The 21,604-nt window shown below is 62.0% G+C and overlaps 1 protein-coding gene across 2 annotated transcripts; it reads left to right on the top strand.

Moving 5' to 3' along the window:
* The first annotated feature begins 2,689 nt into the window (after window positions 1–2,689).
* Window positions 2,690–19,993, top strand: ASIC1 (acid sensing ion channel subunit 1). Of its 2 annotated transcripts, XM_068997662.1 has the most exons (12): window positions 2,690–2,716; window positions 3,140–3,534; window positions 4,389–4,584; window positions 17,062–17,212; window positions 17,680–17,807; window positions 18,009–18,159; window positions 18,240–18,296; window positions 18,377–18,530; window positions 18,616–18,707; window positions 18,967–19,046; window positions 19,140–19,244; window positions 19,465–19,993. In XM_068997662.1, exons 2-12 carry the CDS (start codon window positions 3,170–3,172, stop codon window positions 19,567–19,569), a joined length of 1,584 nt encoding a protein of 527 aa, XP_068853763.1. In that variant the 5' UTR covers window positions 2,690–2,716; window positions 3,140–3,169; the 3' UTR covers window positions 19,570–19,993. The 2 variants fall into 2 exon arrangements, with proteins under 2 accessions (XP_068853763.1, XP_068853762.1); XM_068997661.1 differs by lacking the exons at window positions 2,690–2,716; window positions 3,140–3,534; window positions 4,389–4,584 and adding an exon at window positions 15,728–16,351.
* The last annotated feature ends 1,611 nt before the right edge of the window (window positions 19,994–21,604 follow it).

The following is a 21,604-nucleotide window of genomic DNA, read 5'->3' as shown; positions in this document are numbered from 1 at the left end:
GAGGAAAGAGCCCCAGGCCCTGAGTTATCCCTTGGCCCAAGCTCCCGAGGTGTTCCCAAGACACGTCGGGGTTCCTGCCTGTCTGCCAGAGCCTGCTCTGGGAGCCTCAGCTCTGCAGCACCTTCCCTTAATTACTTTTTTCACGTTAATTAGATCTGAGGGCACGCTGAGGGGAGCCCTGGCGATTGAATCCGTGCTCTGAGCACCCATTTATAACAGGAGGACTCCGCCACGGCCACTCACATCCCGCCAGCCCTCACTAACCCACCCCTTTAAGGGTTCGTGTCTTGCAGTTATCACCTGGGGCTGTTACCTCCTCACCCATCCCACAGCCCTCGGCTGGTTCCGCTGTCTCTCCCAGCAGGAATTAACACAACCCTCACGTGGCTTCCCCAAAAAATAACACGGAAACGCTCCCAGTCCCCACGCTCCACTCGATTCCAAGGATGCAGCTGCATTCTCCCTGGCCGAGGGCCAGCGGTAAGGAAGTTTCCTCTGGCCGCTCTCCTCCACCCTGGCTCCTGTAGAAAAGGGTCCTGCGGTATCTGGGGTCCCGACAGCTCCACAAGACCCCCAGGAAACGTTCTCCATCCAGGGGACTCAGCAGAGCCTCTTCCCTGGGGTTTCTTGTGCCCTGGAAGTCAAGGACTCCCAAGAACGTCCACGTGCTCACCTGCTCCAGCCTGAGACCTCCTCCCTCCCTGCCCAGCCCGCGCTGCCGGGGGATTTACCGTCAATAAAACCACTGCAGAGAGCGACTTCTGATCTGGAAGAAGAGAAGGAGGGGGGGAACAACCACTTTCTAAATGTCCTTATCCCTTACCCCAGCAGCACATCCTTCTCCGGGCTCCCATCAGGAGCGCTAATGGAGGGACAGCTATCAGCAGGCAGCTGTCGGCCCGGCAAGGAGCGATGCCGACTGCAGAACGGAGCGGGAAGGGAAAGGCAGAGCTGGTGCCAACTGGGAATGCTAATGCTGCTCTCCCAGCCTCGCAGCCACATCCCCAAGCACTGGCAGGGTTGTCCCTGAGCCCAGCAAGGGGGGCACTGGCTCAGGGGGCGTCCCTGTGCCCCACCGCAGATCGCCTGAGCAGGTCCCACTGTAAAACCCAGGGCTCCTGCTCGGGCAGGGGAGAGGATGCTCCAGAAAAGGACCAAACCAAGTGTGTCCAAGCCGTGGGATTCGGGGGCAGGGGTACGTGTGCCTCACCCTGCTGGATCCCAAAGTGCCCGTGCTCCTGTTTGCTGCGGTTCAGGTGGGGACACCGTGCTGGGAAGGCACCTCTGGTCAGGGACACAGCTTGTCGTGACAGCCCTGGGGTCTGGCTGTCCCTTTCCAACATCACACTTGTAGAGGACATTGAAACATCCTTTTCCATTTGACTGCAGCCACCTTACTGGGAGCAGTGGGCGGGCGCCTGCTGCAGCCTCCGCACCCAGAGCCGCTGCCGCGGGGGCTCAGCTCGGGTGACGAGGGCACCCCGCTCTCCGGGGCAGTCACGGGTGCAGCTGGAGGCAGTGGGAGATGTGCTGGCACTGGGGGGAATCTGGGCAGTGCTGTGCAACCCCCCCCGCTCTGCCCCGGGGAGGAGCAGAGCACCCGGCAGCCGGTGCCTCCTGCCCCGGGAGCAACCCGGGGACAGCGGCAGAAGGACGATACTGGGAAAGGGGCAGCGTGTCCGGAAGCAGGGCAAGGGCCCAGCGCCTCCAGGAGGGTCAGTTCCTGTCGTCGTGACAAGCGTGACAGGGACCAGCCACAGGCAGCGGAGCGGGGCTGCACGGGGTGAGCCCGGGGTGGACACTCGAGGACACTCGTGTGCCCCATGGCCGGAAAGGGGCTGGAAGGCCACCGGTGCCCCCCGAAAGGACCAACCCCAGGGTGTCCCAGCACGCGCCCCGGCGCTGGGGCCACCACGGGTGAAGCCTGAAGGGCGGGGGAGGCCGTGGCCCGGCAGAGACGGGTCAGGGCTGAGTGGGGGGACCGGGGGGGCTCCGGCAGAGCGAGGAGCCGGAGCATCCCTGGAAGGCGCTGGGGGATGGGAGCGGCACACGCACACGCACACACACATTACCCACATGCACACGGCAGCAGCACCAACAGCCCCTGCCAGCGCCTGCAATCGCTGGAGCGCCGCTCCTGCGCCTCTCCCTCCTCCTCCTCCTCCTCCTTCTTCTCCTCCTCCTCCTTCTCCTCCTCCTCCTTCTCCTCCTCGCTGCCCACCGGCCTGCGGCACCCCTCACCCCTCCGCGGCCTCCGGCCCCACCAGCGCTCAGACAATGACTTCATGCGGATTATGCATCTGAAGAAATCACCAGCTCCCAGATAGCCACAGGGGGAGGTATCCATGTGTTTGGCAGGGAAGCAGCCTCCTGCTCGCCTTCCTTCTCCTCCTCTTATCTCCTCGCACACGGCAGCTGCCTCCTCTCCAGCGATGGTCGCCTGCGGTCCCCCCGCGCGGCGCTGAGCGAGGCCCCGGCGCATCCCCGCTCCCACGCTTGCACCAAGGTACCAACGAGGCTATTTTTATTCCCCCCCCTTCTTTTCCGGTTCACCCGCCGCTGCCGGGCTCGGTGCCTCAGCACTCTCGGTGCCTGCACGTCTCCCGCTCCCGTGTTCCCAGCCGGTGGCGAGAGGCTCATCCCAGCCCCGGCTCCCAGGGCGCAGCGACAGCAGCACGCACCCAGCTCCAGCCACGGCCGCCGGCCCTGATTCCAGGTTTGCATCCTTGATTCCTTCATCTGTTTGTCGATGCGACGGTGCCATTTGTGGGAGGCGGAGGGGGAGCGGGGGCAGGTGGGAGGGGAGGGGGAGATAACGTGGGGGGTGGGGGGACACAGCACCCCAATCCTGCCGTGGGATGGGGAGGGCAGGGAGGAGGTGGGAGGGGAGGAAATGCAAGAGGCTGCATCCAGAGAAATACATTTATGTATATATATATATATATATATAAATGCGTGTCTCTGTGTGTGTATATATATATATATGTAGGCTTGGGGGCAAGAGCAGGGCACAGCAAAGCATCTGCCCCTCGCGGGCGCTGCCGGGCGCGTCCCTGCCCGGGGCTGCCGTGGGCTGGGCTCCCGCAGCACCCACGAGGCCACCGTGGCACCGAGCACCCACGGGCTCCCTTCTCGGCAGAGTGGCCACCCCGGGGTGCTGGCACTGACCATGATGGACCTGAAAGTGGACGAGGAGGAGGTGGACAGCGGGCAACCGGTGAGCATCCAGGCCTTCGCCAGCAGCTCCACCCTGCACGGGCTCTCGCACATCTTCTCGTACGAGCGGCTGTCGCTGAAGCGCGTGGTCTGGGCACTTTGCTTCCTGGGCTCGCTGGCGCTGCTCGCCCTCGTCTGCACCAACCGCATCCAGTACTACTTCCTGTACCCCCACGTCACCAAGCTGGACGAGGTGGCGGCCACCAGGCTCACCTTTCCCGCCGTCACCTTCTGCAACCTCAACGAGTTTCGGTTCAGCCGAGTGACCAAGAATGACCTGTACCACGCTGGCGAGCTCCTGGCCTTGCTCAATAACAGGTGGGTGCCGGTGCCTTGAGGTGGCCCCAGGTGACATCTCAGTTAGTCCAGCTCTGCAGCTGGATGCAGCCAAGAGCCACCAGGTCCTGCTGATGCTCCTGGGCTTGTGGCTCCCTCACTGGGCTGCCCCAGATGGATCCAGCACGCACAGCTCCCGTCCCCAGCGTGCAGCACATGCAACAAGGCCAGGGCCACCCTGGGTTCTTGTGGGGCTGATCCAGCACACCTGGCTCCATGTCCTGGGTGCCTTCACACATGGCTCCAGTGCCATGTCCATGCAGCGAGGCCAGGGGTGCCAGCAGGTGAAGCCCAGGATGGTGCCATTCCTTGGGCTGTGAAAGCCTCACACCCGTGGCTGTGGCAGCTCCTTGGTGCTGCCAAGCCGCTGTTGAGAGCCTGGTGCACTCCCTGCCCATGCCAGCGCCAAGGGGCTTCACCGCTGTCCCCACTCTTGCCTCAGGGAAGGGTTTTCAGCCATGACAGCAGAGCTGAGGCCCAGCACATTCAGCCCATGTCCCAGCAAGGCCACCACCTCATCATGACGCCACCAAAGGCACAGGGCAGGTGCCTGGGTGGCCTCAACCAGGGCTGGTGCTGCTGGACCAGCAATGGGGCAAGTGGGATGGGTTTGGAACGTGGCCACTGCCCAGCTTCTCCTCATCCATTCCTCTGCCATCTCTCGTGTGCCTCTGGGCCAGCTTATGCTGTTGGATGCCCTGGAATGCCAAGTGGGACTGTGCTAAGCCCATGCCGGGGTCAGGGCGGGCGTAGCTCCTGGGAACCCCAAATGGCCTTTGCCACTGGGAGCAGCCGCCGCAGCCAGGCCTGAGCCTCTCCCTGCTCTTTCCCCCAAGATACGAGATCCCAGACACCCAGACGGCCGACGAGAAGCAGCTGGAGATCCTGCAGGACAAGGCGAACTTCCGAAACTTCAAGCCCAAACCTTTCAACATGCTGGAGTTTTACGACCGGGCTGGCCACGACATCCGGGAGATGCTGCTGTCCTGCTTCTTCCGTGGGGAGCAGTGCACCCCCGAAGACTTCAAAGTGGTGAGTGACCTGCGGGCCCTGCCCGGTGCCACCTTTCCCCCATGCAAGGAGGGTGTTTGTCCACCTGTAGCTGCTCCTGCCTCCTTCCAGCTCGGAAAGGACTGGCAGCACCATCACTAAGGGGATGCCGCTGGGTTCTGGAGGTCCAGGTTGTCCCCAGGAGCACGTGCGGCTCCGTACAGCTCCGTGGGCTGCTCCCACGTGGGCAGAGCTCATTTGGGCTCTGCAAAGCAGGGCTGTGCGTGCCGGGCTGGAAGCTGCCATGGCGAGGAGGCTCCAGTGCAAAAGCAGGGAGAGCACGGATGGCCGAATCCCTTGGGAACACAGGTCCCAGTGGCTCAGCGCTGTGCCCTGCCATGGAGCTTGTTCTTGCGCTGGTGGATCCAGCGCACAATAAAGCCTTTATCCCTGCGGCTGCCTGGCCCCATCCAGCTGGGAATGAAACAGTGCCGGCTATTCGGGTGCTGCCTAATCAATTCGGCAGCCGCCACGGCTGTTCCCGGGCAGCTCCGGTGTGGAGCCTGTGTCCCTGCGCTGTTCGGGGTCCCCATCCTCGTCACCAGCCCAGGGATGTCTCACTTGTGCCCCACGCCGAGCACAGCTGGGTGTATGCGGAGCTGCTGCCCAGCTCCCAGCGCACTTCGGGTGGTTTTAATCACCGGCATTAAATTCCCGTGACGGGCTCTTTCCATGAGCAGGTGTCTGTTGTCAGCCATGAGGCATTTTATTTGTTAAATGGAGGCACGTTGCAGCCTGGAGGGGGCTGGATCCCCTCCAGCGGGGCCGGTGAGCAGGGCCAGCTCCAGCCTGTGCCCTGTTTGATGCCGGCTCTTCCCGGGGCACGGTCACGTTTTCTGCGCGGAACCATCTTCAGGGACCTTCATCCCAGCTCCCTCCCTTCATCTGGTGGTTCCAAATCCCTGCGTTCTGCGTCCCCTTCAACCGGCAAAAGCCAAACAGACTCGCAGCTGGTTTGTTATTCCTGCCTGGATTATTCCTTGCAAGCAGGTTGGGAGGATTTAATGGATTTGATTAGAGGAAGCTGGCTCTGTGCTACGTCTCTGTTGCTCTTCGGAGTCCCCTTGCAGCCCGGCACAGGCAGGTCTGTGCGTGGTGGGGCTGGGATGGTGCTGGGATGGGGTCCTGGCACTCTCAGAAGCTTTTAGGGGATTGTTTCAGCAGGAAATTCCTGCTGCCTTGCTGCTCCCTCCACGGGCTGAGCCAGGCTCGGTGCTGCTCTGGGCCTGGTGGCCCCGGCCAGGCTGGGGGGTGCTGGGGACCAGCACTTGGGCATGCAGCATCAGCCAACACCACCCTGGTGGGGCCTCACCTTCTCACACAGGGGCTGGGTCCCCTCTGCACTTCGGGAAGCCCCGTCAGTGTCCGGGGATGCTTTTTCCAGCCAGGGCTGCCCCTGTCCTGTCACTGATCCAGAGGGGACGGAGAGAGATCTCTCCAGGGAGGCTTTGGGGGCTGCCCAGACCCCACAGCCGAGGGCGGATGGGGACAAGCAGGGGGTTGATGGGGACAGCCTGGAGGTCAGTGAGGACAGCCTGGAGGTCAATGGGGACAGCCTGGAGGTCAGTGGGGCCAGCCGGGGTCCATGGGGCCGGCCGGGGGGCGCGATGCCGGCCGCACGCTGCTGGCCGGGGCCCAACGCCGCGGGGCCGCCTCATCTGTGTCTGGCAGAAGGGAGGGCTCGGGGCAGCCGTGGCGAGTGCAAATGAGGGGCTACCGAGCCGGAATACCTGGGGTGACCGTAAGGCAGAGCAGGAGCCGCCTCCTGCCCGGGTCCCCCCTCGCGCTGCCGGGGTGGGGGAGCAGCGGCACCGCAGCAGGGACCCCCCGTGCTGGGGGCACTGCCCGTGTGCCCCCCAAAGCACCCGCTCGGGAGCAGCCCAGGGGGCCTGTGGGCTGGTCTCAGCCCCCCCAGGTCAGCTCTCAGCATCACCTGCAGCCAGGACAGGGCCCCCCGGCACACGGGGCTCGTGCCAGATGCTGTGGGGAAGCCCATCCTGGGATGATGTGAGCTCTTCCCACCTCCTCTTTCATCCTACACCATCACCAGCCACATCAGGGGGCCCGGCCTTGCTCATCCCCCTCCATGTGCCCCCCGGCCGGTGTTCCCCAGAGCTTTGTGCAGGGACACTCCAGTGGAGCTGACCAGGCTCAGACTCATCCCGTACTGGAGAGTGAACCCTCTAAAAAGACCGGGGGGGACCATTGGCCCACCCCAGCTCTGCCCTGGCTCTCCACAGCCCCTCCAGCACCAGGGTGGTGTTTGGTGCCCACCAAAGCTCCCCCCCTGCAGCAGCCCAGGACAGGGACAAGGATGCTCAGGGAGGTGCTGTGATCTCCTCCCCTCAGTCCCAAAATCCTGGCATGACCTTAAAGCCTGGAGAGGCAAACACAAAGCTGAGGGGCAAGTCTTGACCTCCCTCAGGACACGGCCCCGAGGGACATGGGCTGAGTTGTCCCCATCCCCAGGGCCGTGCCCAGAGCCTCACACAGGGAGGGGACAGGCAGGGGACAGACAGGTTTTCCTTTGCAGGAGGGGGCTGGCCTTCACTGTCGCCCCGGCTCAGGGCCACACTCCCTGATGCCCTCATTAGCAGCACGGATCAATGTTTCCCTCTTCCTACTTCATTATTTATGAGTTGGAGTCCTCCCTCCGCTGCGGGAACTCGCGGCCCCGCCGGCTCCCTGCTCGCTCTTCCTTCCCGCACCGTGAGGTTCCCCTGGAGCCTCGCACATCCACAGGGATCTGTGTCTCACCCAGCAATAGGAAGGCCCAGGGGTCCCATCTCTGGACTCTAAACCCCAGGAATTTTCTCTTCATCCCAGGGAAAAAGGAGAAAGGCAGAGGATGAGCCTCCTCCCTGGTATGGGAGCTGTGGCTGCAGGAAACCTCAGGAAGGTGCCCTGTGCTTGGAAAGCCCCTTTTGGGTGGTCGGTGCAGCCAGGGGGGACAGGAGCAGCCGTGCCTGGGGTGGCACAATGTGCATTTGCAGCTTTTCCTTCTCACACCCCGTGAACCCATCCCAGGGAGAGCCCCATCCCAAGCTCCCTGTCGCCGTCCTGCTGTGGGGCACAGTGGCTGAGCCTGGAGCCCTGGGCAGTGTGCACGGGACAGCCTCGATGAGCTGGAGAGGATTAAGACCTCTGGACTGTTTCCATGAGGCTCCAGGGCTGAGCTGGCACTAGGGAGAATTGAGTTTGACGTGGAGATCATGCCGCTGCCTTTTGCATTGGATTCTGCATCCTCTGCCCTGGAAACACCGGGTGCACAGAGAGACAGAGGCAGGGAGGGAGCGGGAAGGGTCTGCAGCAGTCCCAGCAAAGCCCAACCACGCTCCTCCTTCCTCCCATCTCCAGAGCAGTGCAGGAGCTCCTGTGGTGGAGAACAGATCCTGTTCCCCACAGCACCCCACTGCTCCCTGCTGAGCCTCCCCACCCTCCTTCTGACCCCACTGCACCTTGGTGAACCCCACTAGACACCGCCAGATCCTGCTGGGCCCCTCAGACCCTGCTAAGCCCCAGTGTGTGCCCCTCTGCTCCCCCAAAACCTCTCTGCACCCCTGTGGCCCTGCTCAGCCCACAGCCCACCTCGCTCTAGCCGGGGGCTGTTAGAGCTCTGTTCCTGCCACCCCGGGAACACCCCTGGAAAAAAAAACCCCTTGTGTGCTGCAAATCTGCCCCGTTGGAGGGTGCTGGGGTGTCCTGCAGCACCCGTGGGAGCTCAGAGGGACGGGCACGGTAGGACACGCTCAGGGGTGCTCAGCCCGGGGGTGCTGCCGGGCCCCTGCTCTCCCCTGGCTCTCAGCCCCGCAGGATCCAGGCGCCAGCCCCTTCCAGGGGACCCCAAATCCAGCCACAGCCCCCCGTGGCCCCACGCGGCCCCGCGGCAGTCACAAGCCCCGGAGCCCCGTGGCGAGCGGAGCTCCCCCGCGGCGCAGCGTTAGTGGATAATCACGGAGCCGGAGTGAGAAGCATCTCCAACACAGCTGGAGAGACCGGGCGCGGGAATTACTGATACCCAGACATTTCCTGGAGCTTTTGACAGTTAATAAACAAACCGCATGGGTCCATCTGGCTCTGGAAAAACAACTTGGGGACAGCGTGTGGGCACCAGGCACGGCCACTGGCCCCAGATAGTCCCGTCCTGGTTTGGGGCTGCTTCCCAGCAGCATTCCGAGCCCCAGCAGCTCCCGCCACGGTCCCCAGCGGAGCCGGTTCGTTTACAAATTCTGTAAGACATTTGAGTGATTTATGCAAATCACTTTTTAAAGCGGCACACAGGCTCCTAAATAACTTATAAGCGTTGGAAACTGCTGGCTTGTATCCATTGTTTCCGAGCACTGATTCACCTCGGGCATCCTGGTGGTGCTCCCGGGGGCCCAGCCGAGCATCCCCACCTGGATCATCGGCAAACTCCACCCGGGCTCATCCCCCACATCGGCCTCTCTCCGCAGCCGAACAGCAGCAGAGTTTGACCCCAGAGGTTGCCCCGATTTCCAGACGAATGAAGCAAACCCAGCGGGACATGGGCTGCCTGGCGCGAGATAATCGGAGGTGATGGAGCAGAGGAGCCGCCACGCACGGGACCGCAGCCGTTTGCTGGTGGTGACTCGGCTCTCCCGGGAAGTGCAGCGGGTTGGGAGAGCCCCGACTCTGTTCTGAGCTCGGCAGCTCAGAGATTTTCCGGCATCACTGTATTTTGCTCAAAGCAAATCATCCAGAAAGCAGCCGTGAGCTGTTTCGCCCTCGGGCACGGAGCAGAGACACTCACGCGTTGCTCCTCGGCTGCCTCCTTGCCCCAGCTTCACCCGAGCGTTCCCAGACCTGGCCAGGCGGGAGGACTGGGGAGCCCTCGGCTGCTTGTGGCTTTGCTCACCCCACACCGACACGAACGTGGACAGGAACTCTTGTGGGAAGCCGGCTGCACTTCCCTCTCCCTCTGCGGCAGGACAGCGATGCCACAGCACGGCCCCGGCGCCGTGGCTGTGTGGGACCAGCACCACTGAGCCCACCACGACTGATCTTGGCCAAGACGGTGCAAAAGAGGGTCAGGAACAAGAGGGATGAGAACACAGCCCTGGCATGGCACAGCAAGAGGCCACCACGTGCCTGCACCTCGCAGCCACTTTGTTAGAGCTGTGAATGGTGCATCCACCACCTGAACCTCAGAGCTCTGGACATCGCTGGGATTAGAGGAGAAGGACTTGCAGGATCAGGACCAGGCTCAGCCAGTGTAATTTAGTCGCTGGCTCTGCCCAGGGGCTGTGCCCAGCCCCAGCAGCTCCCCCTGCACAGCAGCACTGTGCACACCCAGAGGGGTCACACACCCCCAAAGCTCTGTGCACACCCAGAAGAGTCACACACACAAAAAGCACCTTGCACACCTGGGGATGTCACACCCCGAAGCACTTTGCACACCCAGAGGTGTCACAGCACACTCCCAAAGCACTTGGCACGCCCGGAGGGGTCCAACACAGCCGGAGGTGTCATGCCAAGAGTTCAGAGCATCTCAGCTTCACCTCTGGCCATTGCTGTTCCTCTTGCAATGCCTTTGCACATAAAGACTCATTAAAAAATGAATTATTAATGATTATTAATAAGCTGTAATGGCATCTGTGGCTGCTGGAAGAGATGAGGAGGCTTTCAAGTGGTATCCGACCGCAATGGAGGTGAGGCTTTCACGGCTGAGGACAGGGCACTCTGGGCACGTGTGTCCCAAGGGATCCACAGGCTGGAAGCACAGCCCTGGACAACACCAGCATCTGAGGGGCTCCAAGTTGTTCCCCTCAGCCTCCCTTTGGTGTTTTTCCCAGCCCCAGGCTGGGCAATAGCAAGGTGCTCTCTGAGGACTCCAAAGGACCTGCCCAGGAACCTCCTGGTGCCATTTTCCCACTCTCCCTGATATCAAGTGGGGAGAAGCCGGGCTGGAGGGGGCAGATCCCCCAAGCCTCTGGAGCCACAGATCTCCACAGGGAGACCAGAAAATTAACTGTCTCATGGCCTTTTGCCTCAGTTTAATTTCTCTGGCTGTTTAGAGCCGCCTGTGTTTTATCGCCTGTGGAGCTTGGCCGGGGCTCCCGAGGCAGCGCTGCAATTCCTGCTCCAGCCAGGGCTCAAGGAGCTCCTCGCTGGCTCTTATTTATTTATACAGCCCCCACACTTGGATATTATAACCAGTTATTTATTTTTGGAGGGTTTTTTTCTGTATGGAGGGTTTGGTGTGTTTGCATCCAGGCTCTTACCCCAAGGACGGAGCTGGGGCAGGCTGTTCCCACCCACTCTGTGCTTTATCAGGGATTTTAAACCCCTGCTCTGCCGGCAGGGACAGGGAGACCCCTCCAGAGCCACCACATGCCGGGGCTGTGTGACTGCTCTGCTTGGATTAGATTAGATTTGAAAAGCGTGATACGTGCGGAACCGGAGCGAGCGAGCACAGCAAGGAAACCAGACCGGAATACCGTGGGTATCTTCCCCCCTCCGATAAAACCGCCGGCTCGAATCTGCCTGCATGAACTGCCTGAGCGATTGTGAAGGATGTCGGAAAAAATTGCAACCTGCTTACGGGGAATTCGTGATCGGCAGGAAACACGGGAAGGCGTCGGGATCAGGGTCCACAGGAATAATCCCGGATGCACGGGAATTAGCGACACCTCGGCAGCACCCTCCGCGTCCTGGCAGAGTCCTGGTGACCCCTCCGTGGCACAAAGGGATACTGCCAGCGGGCAAATCACCGGGAAGCTCTCAGCAGCACAAACTGGTTCAATTACAGGAGCATAAACAGATCCTGGAGAGGAGGACGCGGCGGCCGCGGAGCCGTCACGGCGGATCACAGCCAAGGCTCCAGGGACGCGCTCGACTGCCCACGGAGCTGCGGGGGGGTCCCGGTTGAGGTCCCCAGGACTCCGGGCCAGCCAGCGTGGCTGCAGGTGGCCTCAGTGCCCGGGGCAGCAGCACTGGCACCCGGCAGGGCTGGCTGGAAAGAACTTGCCCAAGGAAAGCTTTCAGAGATTAATAGAGTTTAAATGGAAGCGTTTGGAGAGGAGATAAGGCTCATCTGATATGAAATCATATGGAACAACGGGATCCAGGGAGGCCCTGGCTCTATAATGAAGTCCACTTAGCACATTACTCACCATAATGTGCTTTTTATTAAAGTCCTGTGCTGCAGGTGCTGAGTCTGCAGCCGGGGACACGGGGCTGGAATGGCACAGGGACCTGGAGTACCGGACCCCGCCACCAGAAGCAGCCGGGATGCGCCGTGAAAAAGGCACCTTTGGCTCCCGTTTCCCATCCCCTGCTTGATCCAGGGATGCGACTCCGGCATCCCCAGCGCTGCGGCATCACCGGTCCCCGCGGCTGGGGCTGGTGGGCCCGCGGGGACGGGGTGGAGAAGAGGCGGAGGTGGGGAATAATACAGAGGAAAAACTCCTTTTTAATCATCAATTTTTCTGCATTAGAATGTGACATGCTAATCCACTGTGAAGCGTCTAATCTGGGGGATAAAGGGCCGGATAACACAAGCTGCGCCCGGCTTGGCTGGCGGAGCGAGCCGAGGCAAGGTGGCAGCATCTGATAAGGGGCGCAGGATTAGTCCCGGCACAGATCCCGCCTGCCGGGGCAATCCCACCTTGCTTGGCTGCCTCTGCTCTGTCTCTCGCCAGGGTCAGGGAGGGATCTGCAGCCCTGGAGCCGTCCCAGAGCGGCTCATCCCGCCCGGAGCGGCGGCGGCAGCACTGCCGGTGCCTCCACCACCATCTTGGCAGCTCCGGGAGCTGCAAAGCGCATCCCTGGGCCAAGACACGTGGAAAACCTCATTTTTCTCCCTTTCGATTCGCGCAGCCGGGTGCGTGGTGGGAGCAGGACAGCCCAGCTGTGGGGTCTCCATCTGCCCCAAATGTCCATCCCCACGTGCTGCTCTGGCTGCCCCGGGGCTGCACCTCATCCCCCTCCCTTCCCAGCAGCCAGCTCCGACCTCCGGGCACCCCCAGGGATGACGTGGGCAGCTCAGCCCCGGCTCAGCCAGTCTTTGGCAGGGACGGGCAGTGCCCGTCACAAAACCGAGCGCGTCCAGCTCCCGGGGCGCTTTCTGCGACAGCCTCCCCGGGGCTCGGAGACCTGGGATAACAGAGCTCGCAATGTTGTTTTCTCCTCGCCTCCTCGGGGATTGGTTTATCTCTATGAATAACTCCATCCCGGCTTTGATCTCCTCTGCCATTAAAGCGTGACAGGCTGTGAAATGTGCTGTTGCTGCCGTCAAATCCCGCTCCCGCTTCCCCCCCGCCGCCTCCGTGCTCCCCCGCTCCGGGGAACCTCCTTTCCCAGGCCCGTGAGGAGCTGCAGAACAGCGAGCGGGGCCGAACCGCCCCGGGACAGTGGCCAAACACGGTGCTGGAGGCAGGAAAAACCCATCTCCTTCTCCCATCCCACATCTCTCGCTGGGGCGGGGAGGAGGGCGCGGAGCTTCCCCGGTCCCAGCGCCGGGTCGGGTGCGGCGGCATCATCCCAGCACCCGCCACGGGGGCTGATGTCACGGCTAATTATAGCATCCCCCGTCCCTCGCCCCCGCCAAAGCTTTACCTGAGAGAGGGTAAAAATAACTCCTGGCGAGGGAGGAGCTGGAACGAGCCCAAGGACTCCTCCAGCATCCCCAAAACTCGCACAAACCAGGGCCGCAACCCCCTGCCTGCAACACGGGGCCGCGGTTTGTCCCCGATCTGGGGGTCAGGACACTCTCCCCTTGGCGCTGGTGCCTCCGCGCTCCGGGCTGCGGCCGTCCCCGGTCACCTTCACCCCGGCTCGGGTGTCGCCGCTGGGACAGGTGGTGGTAACCGGAGCCGGGCCGCGCTCGTCCTCCCGCCCCGCTGCGAACCGGCCCTGGCGCTCCCCGCGAGCTGTTTAAGCCGAGCGAGGCAGGTTAATGGCCCCAGTCGATGATGGAATGTTTTCATTACAGCATCTTTCTCGCTCTCTCCCTGCTGCAATTGCTCCCAAGAAGACACATTAAACCTCCCCGCGCCGAGGGAGCGGATCCGCCCCTCGCTCGCACCCTCAGGGTCTGGCGGCTGGTCCCGGGCAGCACCGCTCGCCTACGGGGCTAAACAACCCCCTCAACCTGCAGTTCCTTAATTCCATTTCCCTTCTCCTCTCCCCGCTACAGCCATGGCACAGGAACTCAGTCCCAGAGCTGGGAGCACCAGAAATCCCACCCCAGCCCCAGACAGCTCCTACCTGCTCCTCCCTGTCAAGAGCATCCTCCAGTGCCAGTCTGTGTGGGATCAGCCCCGCGTGTTCCCAGCCTGCTCCCACAGGGCTGAACCAGCCCAGCTCTCCCAAACCCCCTCCCAGGAGCTGCTGTTACAGCCCAGCCCTTCCCTGCAGCTGCAGCTCATCCCCATCAGGTGCCCACAGGGCACTTGTGACCTGGCGCCCATGTCCTGGTGGCTCCCAGCCACCCAATCCACCTTCCTGACCCTCTTTCCCAGCAGGAGTTTTCATCTCAGATTCTCTGGGATGCTCCCAAAAGGTGTAACCTTGATCTTGGCTTGATGAAATTTCATCCTGTGGCTCTGGTGCTCGTCCCCAAGGTCATCCACCCTTTCTGCAAGCCCCCAAGTGGCATCTGCCAGTGTCCCTCTTACACAAGGGCCCTACTGAAGGGCATATTGAGCTTGGGGAGCCCCAGGATGGGACAACCCACTGTCACATCACGGATCACTGTCCCCGGCAGGGATCCCCAGTGCCTGTTCCACTGGCATCACCTGCCCAGGAATCGCAGATAACTGTGCTGGTATCAGGTCAGATTTTTACCGAGTTCCTGACTGGTTTGTTCTCCCAGTTTGTGATGTCCATCTGCGCTGGGATGTGCTCAGGGACTGGGAACCCCGCAGGGTGCACGGGGAAGGAGACACAGCAGCCGAACCAAGGGGTTGGGCAGCAGCCCAAACCTCCCATCCAGCCCCTGCACAGCCAGGTGCTGCCGGATTTAGATTCTCTCCCCGGGCCGGTGACGGCAGTGCCGGGATGGGGCTGGAGATTGCTCTGTGGTCTCTGGATGCTTTTATAAAGTGCTGAGTACAGGAAAAGAGCAAACCACGAGAAGGGGCTGCGCTGCTGCAGAGAGGAGACGCCCGTGCTCCTGGCAGCCGCCAGCTCCATCCAGCATCCTGCACCAGAGCTGCTCCCTGGGACCCCCAGCCCGGCCAGTTCAGCAGCACAAGGCCTGGATGCCATTCCTTGAGGGAAGAGGTGGTTCCCTGTGCCCCACTGGGATCCGAAGCACGAGGTGACATAGCCTGGGCTCTGCAGAAGGACTCACTGCCTGAACAGCGCCCAAATCCTGCCCAGACCAGCCCTGCTCGGAGGAGGACGGACCTCACACCGCTCGAAACGTTGGACTTGCTGGATTCTCATGTGGCACAGCAGGATGAGCCTGCAGGGATGGGCACTGCCAGGGCGGGAGGAGCATCGTAGGAGCCTGAGGACACCACAGCATCCTTCCTGAACCAGGACAGTGTCACAGGCATTTTGGGAAAACCTCTGGCTCCAGCTGCCCTGAGGACGAGTGCAGAGAGCCTGGCATACGGCGGCTCTGGAGACAGCCGGGGACCCAGCGGGGAGGGCCTGGCTGGAGCAGCCGCTTGGGTTGCCAGGGCCAGACCATGCAAGGATGGAGGGCATGGCGTGGGGACGCAGTGCCGGGTACCTGCACACGCACACACTGTGTGCCCCCAGCCCGGCAGCCCCTCGGGCCCCCAGGCAGCACTGGGAGCTCTCACAGCGCTTCTGGAGCCAGCAACGTCTCTGCTCCGTCCTGGCAGCCGCAACCGGCCGGTCCCGGGGGGCCTGGGGAGCCCGCGGATCCGCCCCTCGCTCCTCCTCCCCTCCTTCTGCTCCTGATATACCCCGAGCATCCCTCTGCTCCTCTCCCTCACTCCCGCTCGCCTCACTCCTTTTCCCTTCGCCGTTTCTCCTCTCTGAACTTGCCCCTTCCCCCTCCCCTGCTCTCCCCAGCCCCTCTCCACTGAGGAACTGACTGAAGACCCCCAGGCTGTGGCAGGGCAGGGGCCAGGACCCCCACACCAGAGCCAGGACCTCCACACTACAGCTGGGACCCCCAGGCCAGGCAATGCCTCTCCAGATATTCTGCACCATCTCCTTCTCCAGTGAGGAAGGACCAGAAGATGCTGCAGCCACTGGGAAGGGAGAAGATGGAGCAGACGAGTTCCTATACGGGCAGGACGAGGATGAAGAGGACGAGGAGGACACAGGGGCAACCACGGACTTCGTGGCCTTTGCCAGCAGCTGCACCCTGCATGGGCTGAGCCACATCTTCGTGGAGGGCAGCCTGGGCGCCCGGCAGGCACTGTGGGCGCTGGCCTTCCTCCTCTCCCTCTCCGTCTTCCTCTACCAGGTGGCCGACCGCATCGCCTACTACCTGGAGTACCACCACGTCACGCTGCTCAGCGAGGAGGACAGCCCCGAGATGACCTTCCCCGCCGTCACCTTCTGCAACATCAACCGTGTGCGGCTCTCGCAGCTCAGCCACGAGGACTTGCTCTACCTGGCCCCCCTGGTCGACTACGAGCCTGGGATGGAGCTGGGCTTCACCCCGGCCCAGCCTGGCCCCTGGGAGGAGGACGAGCCCCTAAATCTGTACGGGTTTTTTAACCGCACTTGCCACCAGCTGGAGGACATGCTGCTGAGCTGCAGCTACCGCGGCCAGCGCTGCGGCCCCAGGGACTTTGCGCCGGTGAGTAGCCCCAGGGTGGCCCGGCATGGGGAGCAGCTCCGGAGCTGATCGGTGTCGGATCAGGCACGGCAGGTGATGCTGCCCTTGGAGCTTGCTCAGGGACAGGCTGATATTTCAGAGCTGGGGATGGCACCGGCTGTGGAGACCCGCTGGCAGGACATGGAGAGTATCCCCGGGGCTGTGCTTGCTAAGGAGGTGCCTGGCACCTCCATCCTGGTGGCATCAGGGCTTGTGGGGCACCATGTGGTCTGAGCCCTCTGCCCTCACATGCCCCTTGCCCAGGCTGGCAGCAGCTCCGTGGTGTTGGGGCCGTGCTGGCTGCCGGAGGTGAGAGCTGGAATGGCTGAGGAGGGATGGGAGGGTGCAGGATCCTGTCCAGCCCCATCCTCTGTAGGGATGGAGGAGGGCTTGGAGGAGGCACCGGTGCAGGCATCAGGCTGAGTGCCACCACCTCGGGGAGCCACAGCTGCCGTGGGCTCTCTGGGGCCGAGGTGCTGTAAATCTGCTGTGTCTCCTCTGAGTCCATTCCTGTGGGAACATCTCCTCCTCCACCAAGGCCAAGATGGGCAGTTCCAACACTGAGAGATCCCTTGGCTCAGGAGCCCGGGTTGGACCATGCCCAGGCTGGGAAGGCTGAGTTTTGGGGCTGGGGACGCTCTCCTGGCTCCGTGCAGAGGGGCTCAGCCTCAGCCCTGTGTCCTCTCCTGCAGGTCTTCACCCGCTACGGGAAGTGCTACACCTTCAACGCGGGGCAGGACGGGAAGCCCCGGCTGATCACCATGAAGGGGGGCACTGGCAATGGCCTGGAGATCATGCTGGACATCCAGCAGGACGAGTACCTGCCGGTGTGGGGGGAAACAGGTAACCCACTGCCCCAGCAGGTCCACTCAGCCACCGGCAGCTCCTGGGGTGCTGCCCAGCCCCTTCCCAGCTCCCCAGACCACAGATCCACATCCCTGAGGCTCCCTCCTGTTCCCTCCTTCCATTTCTCATCACTTCTGGTCTTTTCTTTCCCTTTTCCTCCTTGTCTTTGCTCTTTGCCATGGCAACTCCCCATCGTTTAGACACGCAGCCATCACTTGTTTATAAATAGAGGCAAATACTTTCCCTGCCACGCTCCTGGGTGTGGAGCAGGGGGGTCGGGGTGAAGTGGAGGGGGCAAGGACGTGGAGCAGCAAACAGATGGACAGATGGATGGACACGTGGATGAATGACTTGGCCCAGGGGAAGCGTGGGAGGCAGAAGTTGTGGTGCCTCTCACAGCAGGCTCAGCACAGCCCCTCGGAGCAGGGACAGTGCCACGCTCACCCCGCTTCTCTCTGCCACAGATGAGACCTCGTTCGAAGCCGGGATCAAGGTGCAGATCCACAGCCAGGACGAGCCCCCGCTGATCGACCAGCTGGGCTTCGGGGTGGCCCCCGGCTTCCAGACCTTTGTGTCCTGCCAGGAGCAGCGGGTAGGAACTGGGCAGGTCTGGGATGGCCCCTTCCACCCTGCACTGAGGGAGCAGAGCCTCCTCGCTGTGCCCCTGTCCCCACACTGGATTCAGAGGAGGAGCCGGTCCTGGGGACCGATGCCACCAGGGTGTCTGTCCCCTGCCACGCTGGGAGGGCTGGGAGGGCTTCTCTCCTCACTCCTGGCTTCTCTCCCCTTCCAGCTCATCTACCTGCCGCCTCCCTGGGGCGACTGCAAGGCCGTGGCGGGTGACTCGGAGTTCTACGACACCTACAGCATCACGGCCTGCCGGATCGACTGCGAGACCCGCTACCTGGTGGAGAACTGCAACTGCCGCATGGTGCACATGCCAGGTGAGCCCCGCGCCCAGCCCGGCCCTGGCCCAGCCCTCCAGTGTGGTCCCACCTGGAAAACCTGCTCTGTGTCTCCCCAGGCGATGCCCCTTACTGCACCCCGGAGCAGTACAAGGAGTGTGCGGATCCGGCCTTAGGTGAGGCTGCCCGGCCCCGTGGGACGGAGCTGCGGGTGTTGGGTTTCTCCATCTCTCCATCCCCCTCTCTCCCTGCACAGATTTCCTGGTGGAGAAGGACAACGAGTACTGCATCTGCGAGATGCCCTGCAACATGACCCGCTACGGCAAAGAGCTCTCCATGGTCAAGATTCCCAGCAAGGCCTCGGCCAAATACCTGGCCAAGAAGTACAACAAGTCGGAGCAGTACATCGGGTAACGCGCTGCGGCCGCGGCGGCGGGGCAGCCTCTGGTCCCTCCACCCCAAACCTCAGCCTGATGTCCCTTCTGTCCTGCACAGGGAGAACATCCTGGTGCTGGATATCTTCTTTGAAGCCCTGAACTACGAGACGATCGAGCAGAAGAAGGCGTACGAGGTGGCTGGCTTGCTGGGTGAGTGTTGGTGGCTGTGGGGAGCCCTGTGACAGTCCCCAGCCAGAGTCCCCCAGCGAGGGGGTCTGGTGCTGTCCCTGTCACCGTGGTCCTGTTCCCAAGGCACCGGGATGTGCCGACAGCACGGATGTGGAGCAGGGTGTGCTCTGCCATGACCAGGCACTGGTCACAGCGGTGACGAGCTCTGCCCCTTTCTCTGCTCCCTCTGCCACCCGACTCTGGACTCAGGCCACCCTGATGGCTTCCCTCTCCTCTGCAGGTGACATTGGAGGGCAGATGGGGCTGTTCATTGGGGCCAGTATCCTCACAGTCCTGGAGCTGTTTGACTACGCCTATGAGGTGAGCGTCTCCTCCATCCCGTGGCTGTGTTCGTGTGGGACATGGGGAAGAGCCACCCCCGAGCCCCACGGTGCTGAAATGCGGCTCTGGCAGGTGATAAAGCACCGGCTGTGCCGGCGGGGCAAGTGCCGCAAGAACCACAAGAGGAGCAACACAGACAAGGGCGTCGCGCTGAGCATGGACGACGTGAAGCGCCACGTGAGTGTGGGGCACAGCACGGTGCCCTCCTGCTTGTCCCCTCCTGCTTGTTCCCTCCTGCTTGTCCCCTCCTGCTGCTGTGGGGTGGGCAGTCACCATTTTGGGCAGCGCTTGGAAAAGGCGCAGAGGGGCCAGGCAGAGATGCTGGGGAGGATAACGCCGGGTTCTGTGCAAGGACCTGGATGAAACCAGCGACCCCAACATCCCATTTATCCTGCAGAATCCCTGTGAAAGCATACGGGGGCACCCAGCAGGCATGACGTACGCAGCCAACATCCTACCTCACCACCCGGCCCGGGGCACCTTTGAGGACTTCACCTGCTAACCGACGTCTGGATGTACAACCTGAGCTACCAAAGCCCTGCGAGAGCTGCCCTTCTCCCCGCCAGCGCCAGCGGAGAGACACATCTAGGGGGCCTTTGCTCCTCGGCACGGTGGGACACGGACAAGAGCGACGGCCTCGGATTTCGGGGCGGGCAGTGGGGTCGGGCAACGCCAGACCCCGGCTTAGCCGCTGCAGCAGCTGCTCTGCGCCTGCCCTGCTCCTTCAGAGACTCCAGGACGCTCCAGCCCGGCCGTCCCGCGCAGCGGGAGCGACACGCACAGTGGGCCAGGGCACGGGCCTGCCCCGGCTCCCCCTTGGCGCCCCTCGGCCTTTTTAACTAAAACCCAGAAGCCAAGAAGAAGCAGCCGTTCGGCCGCAGTCTCCATCCACAGCCCTGTCCGTCTGTCCTCCGTCGTCTCCATGCTCATCCTACTCCAACGCCTTGGCCGCGCTTGCTGGGCCCCCTGTGCCTGGTGGGGGGATCATCGAGGAGCCCCCGGCGTGCCCGGCACGGGGCAGAGGCCGGGAGCTCCAGGAGAGCGCCTCTGTCCCCGGGACCCGCAGCCCAGCCTCGCCCGGGTGCTCCCGGCACGAAGACGCAGCTCCTCCACCCGTCCAGAACGTCTTCCCTGCCCCGGGATCAGCCCCGGGATCAGCCCTGGGAGCACCGAGGGGGCTCAGCTGGGAGCTGCCACCTCGGCTCTGAGGACACCGGGCACTGTCCCTCCCCACCCACCCCTCCTGGGCTCTGGGCAGCCTGGCCAGTGCCAGCACTGCCCCGCAGTCCCTCCCCGTCCCCAGGGAACCCTGTGGCCCCAAACCCAGCCATCCTCGGGGAGAAAGGCAGAAGGAAACCCCTGGCCCCATTTGGCTGCAGCCCCCAGCCCGGCCCAGCCGGGGACACCCCCTTGGCACCACCGTGGCTGGGTGGGCACCAGAGCCCCAACCCCCCCGGGGCTCACAGGGGGCTCTGGGGCCACAGCTCCAGCCCCGCTGAGCCCCGACAGCCGCTGCCCCGGGGGCTTTGGGGTGTCTGTGGGTTCCCAGGGTTGCCGCTGCCCCTCCCCGGCACAGCCCTGCCCTGGCTGGGGGTCCGTGGCCGCCGAGTCGCTGGCCCCCGGGCCTGCCAGCACCCACCACTCCCCCCTGGGGTCCCCATTTGGCCCCCCCAGCCCATCTCCCAGCCCCCAGGCCAGAGCCCTCCCCGGGCCCAAGTGCTACTTATCTTTAAGAGCTTTTGCAATAAGTCTTTTTAGTGATTTTTGTTTCTAAACTGCAGTTTTGTTTTTATTCTTGTCATTTTTATTCTTATTATTTGCTTCCTGACCAAAATTAGGAACTGGGGGTCAGTCCTTTGTATCCAGCGATCACCCAAAGACAACGGGTCAGCCACATCCATAAATTTTCTTATGGATTTCTCCTAATGTTTCATCGCGTTTCATTTATTTATTTTCTTTCTTTCTCTTTCCCATTCAAGCTTTTAAAGATGGGGCTGGGATTTGACCTTGAGGCTCACCTGTTGAAGAAAATGCTTTTTTTGTTATTATGTCATCGGCATTTTATATTTCTTATATATAATATATATGACTATATATATATGTGTACATATATATATATATATATCTATATGCATCATGCCAGTGTAGATACCCATCCAGTAGCATTTAGGCCTTGTTCTTGTGCCATTTTTTTTTTTTCTGTTACTGATCTCTGAATGCCTTCAAGTGTATAAAGTGTGGAATTCTCTCCGGTATCTGTACTATGTACACACATTTTCATAGGAAGCACAATAAGATGACAGATGCATTGTACATCAATACCTGCTACTCTTAACAACGATGATATAAAGAATGATATAAATGATATAACTCCCCCACGCTGAGCCTTTCTCTCTTGCTGAGCTGCTGGAAATGCTCCCCCGAGGAGGCAGCTGGGGACAGCCTCATCCCGGGATGCTCCTGGAGCCGAAGGAAAGGGAGGGGGAGGAAAAAGCTTTGGGCCAGACTTCAGCGCTGCCTGGGACATGCAGAGCGTC

Source organism: Aphelocoma coerulescens, chromosome 29 (genome assembly GCF_041296385.1).
Source record: "Aphelocoma coerulescens isolate FSJ_1873_10779 chromosome 29, UR_Acoe_1.0, whole genome shotgun sequence".
Taxonomy (NCBI): Eukaryota; Metazoa; Chordata; class Aves; order Passeriformes; family Corvidae; genus Aphelocoma; species Aphelocoma coerulescens.
The sequence above is the reverse complement of the archived record's forward strand: the minus strand, read 5'-3'. Positions and strand labels throughout refer to the sequence as shown.

Bases quoted from the DNA above. Each gene is read 5' to 3' on its own strand.
- ASIC1 (XM_068997661.1), top strand. From the start codon at position 15,728: ATGCCTCTCCAGATATTCTGCACCATCTCCTTCTCCAGTGAGGAAGGA. The intron at 18,160-18,239 runs GTGAGCCCCGCG...GTGTCTCCCCAG, and splicing joins CCGCATGGTGCACATGCCAG to GCGATGCCCCTTACTGCACC. The intron at 19,047-19,139 runs GTGAGCGTCTCC...CGGCTCTGGCAG, and splicing joins TGTTTGACTACGCCTATGAG to GTGATAAAGCACCGGCTGTG.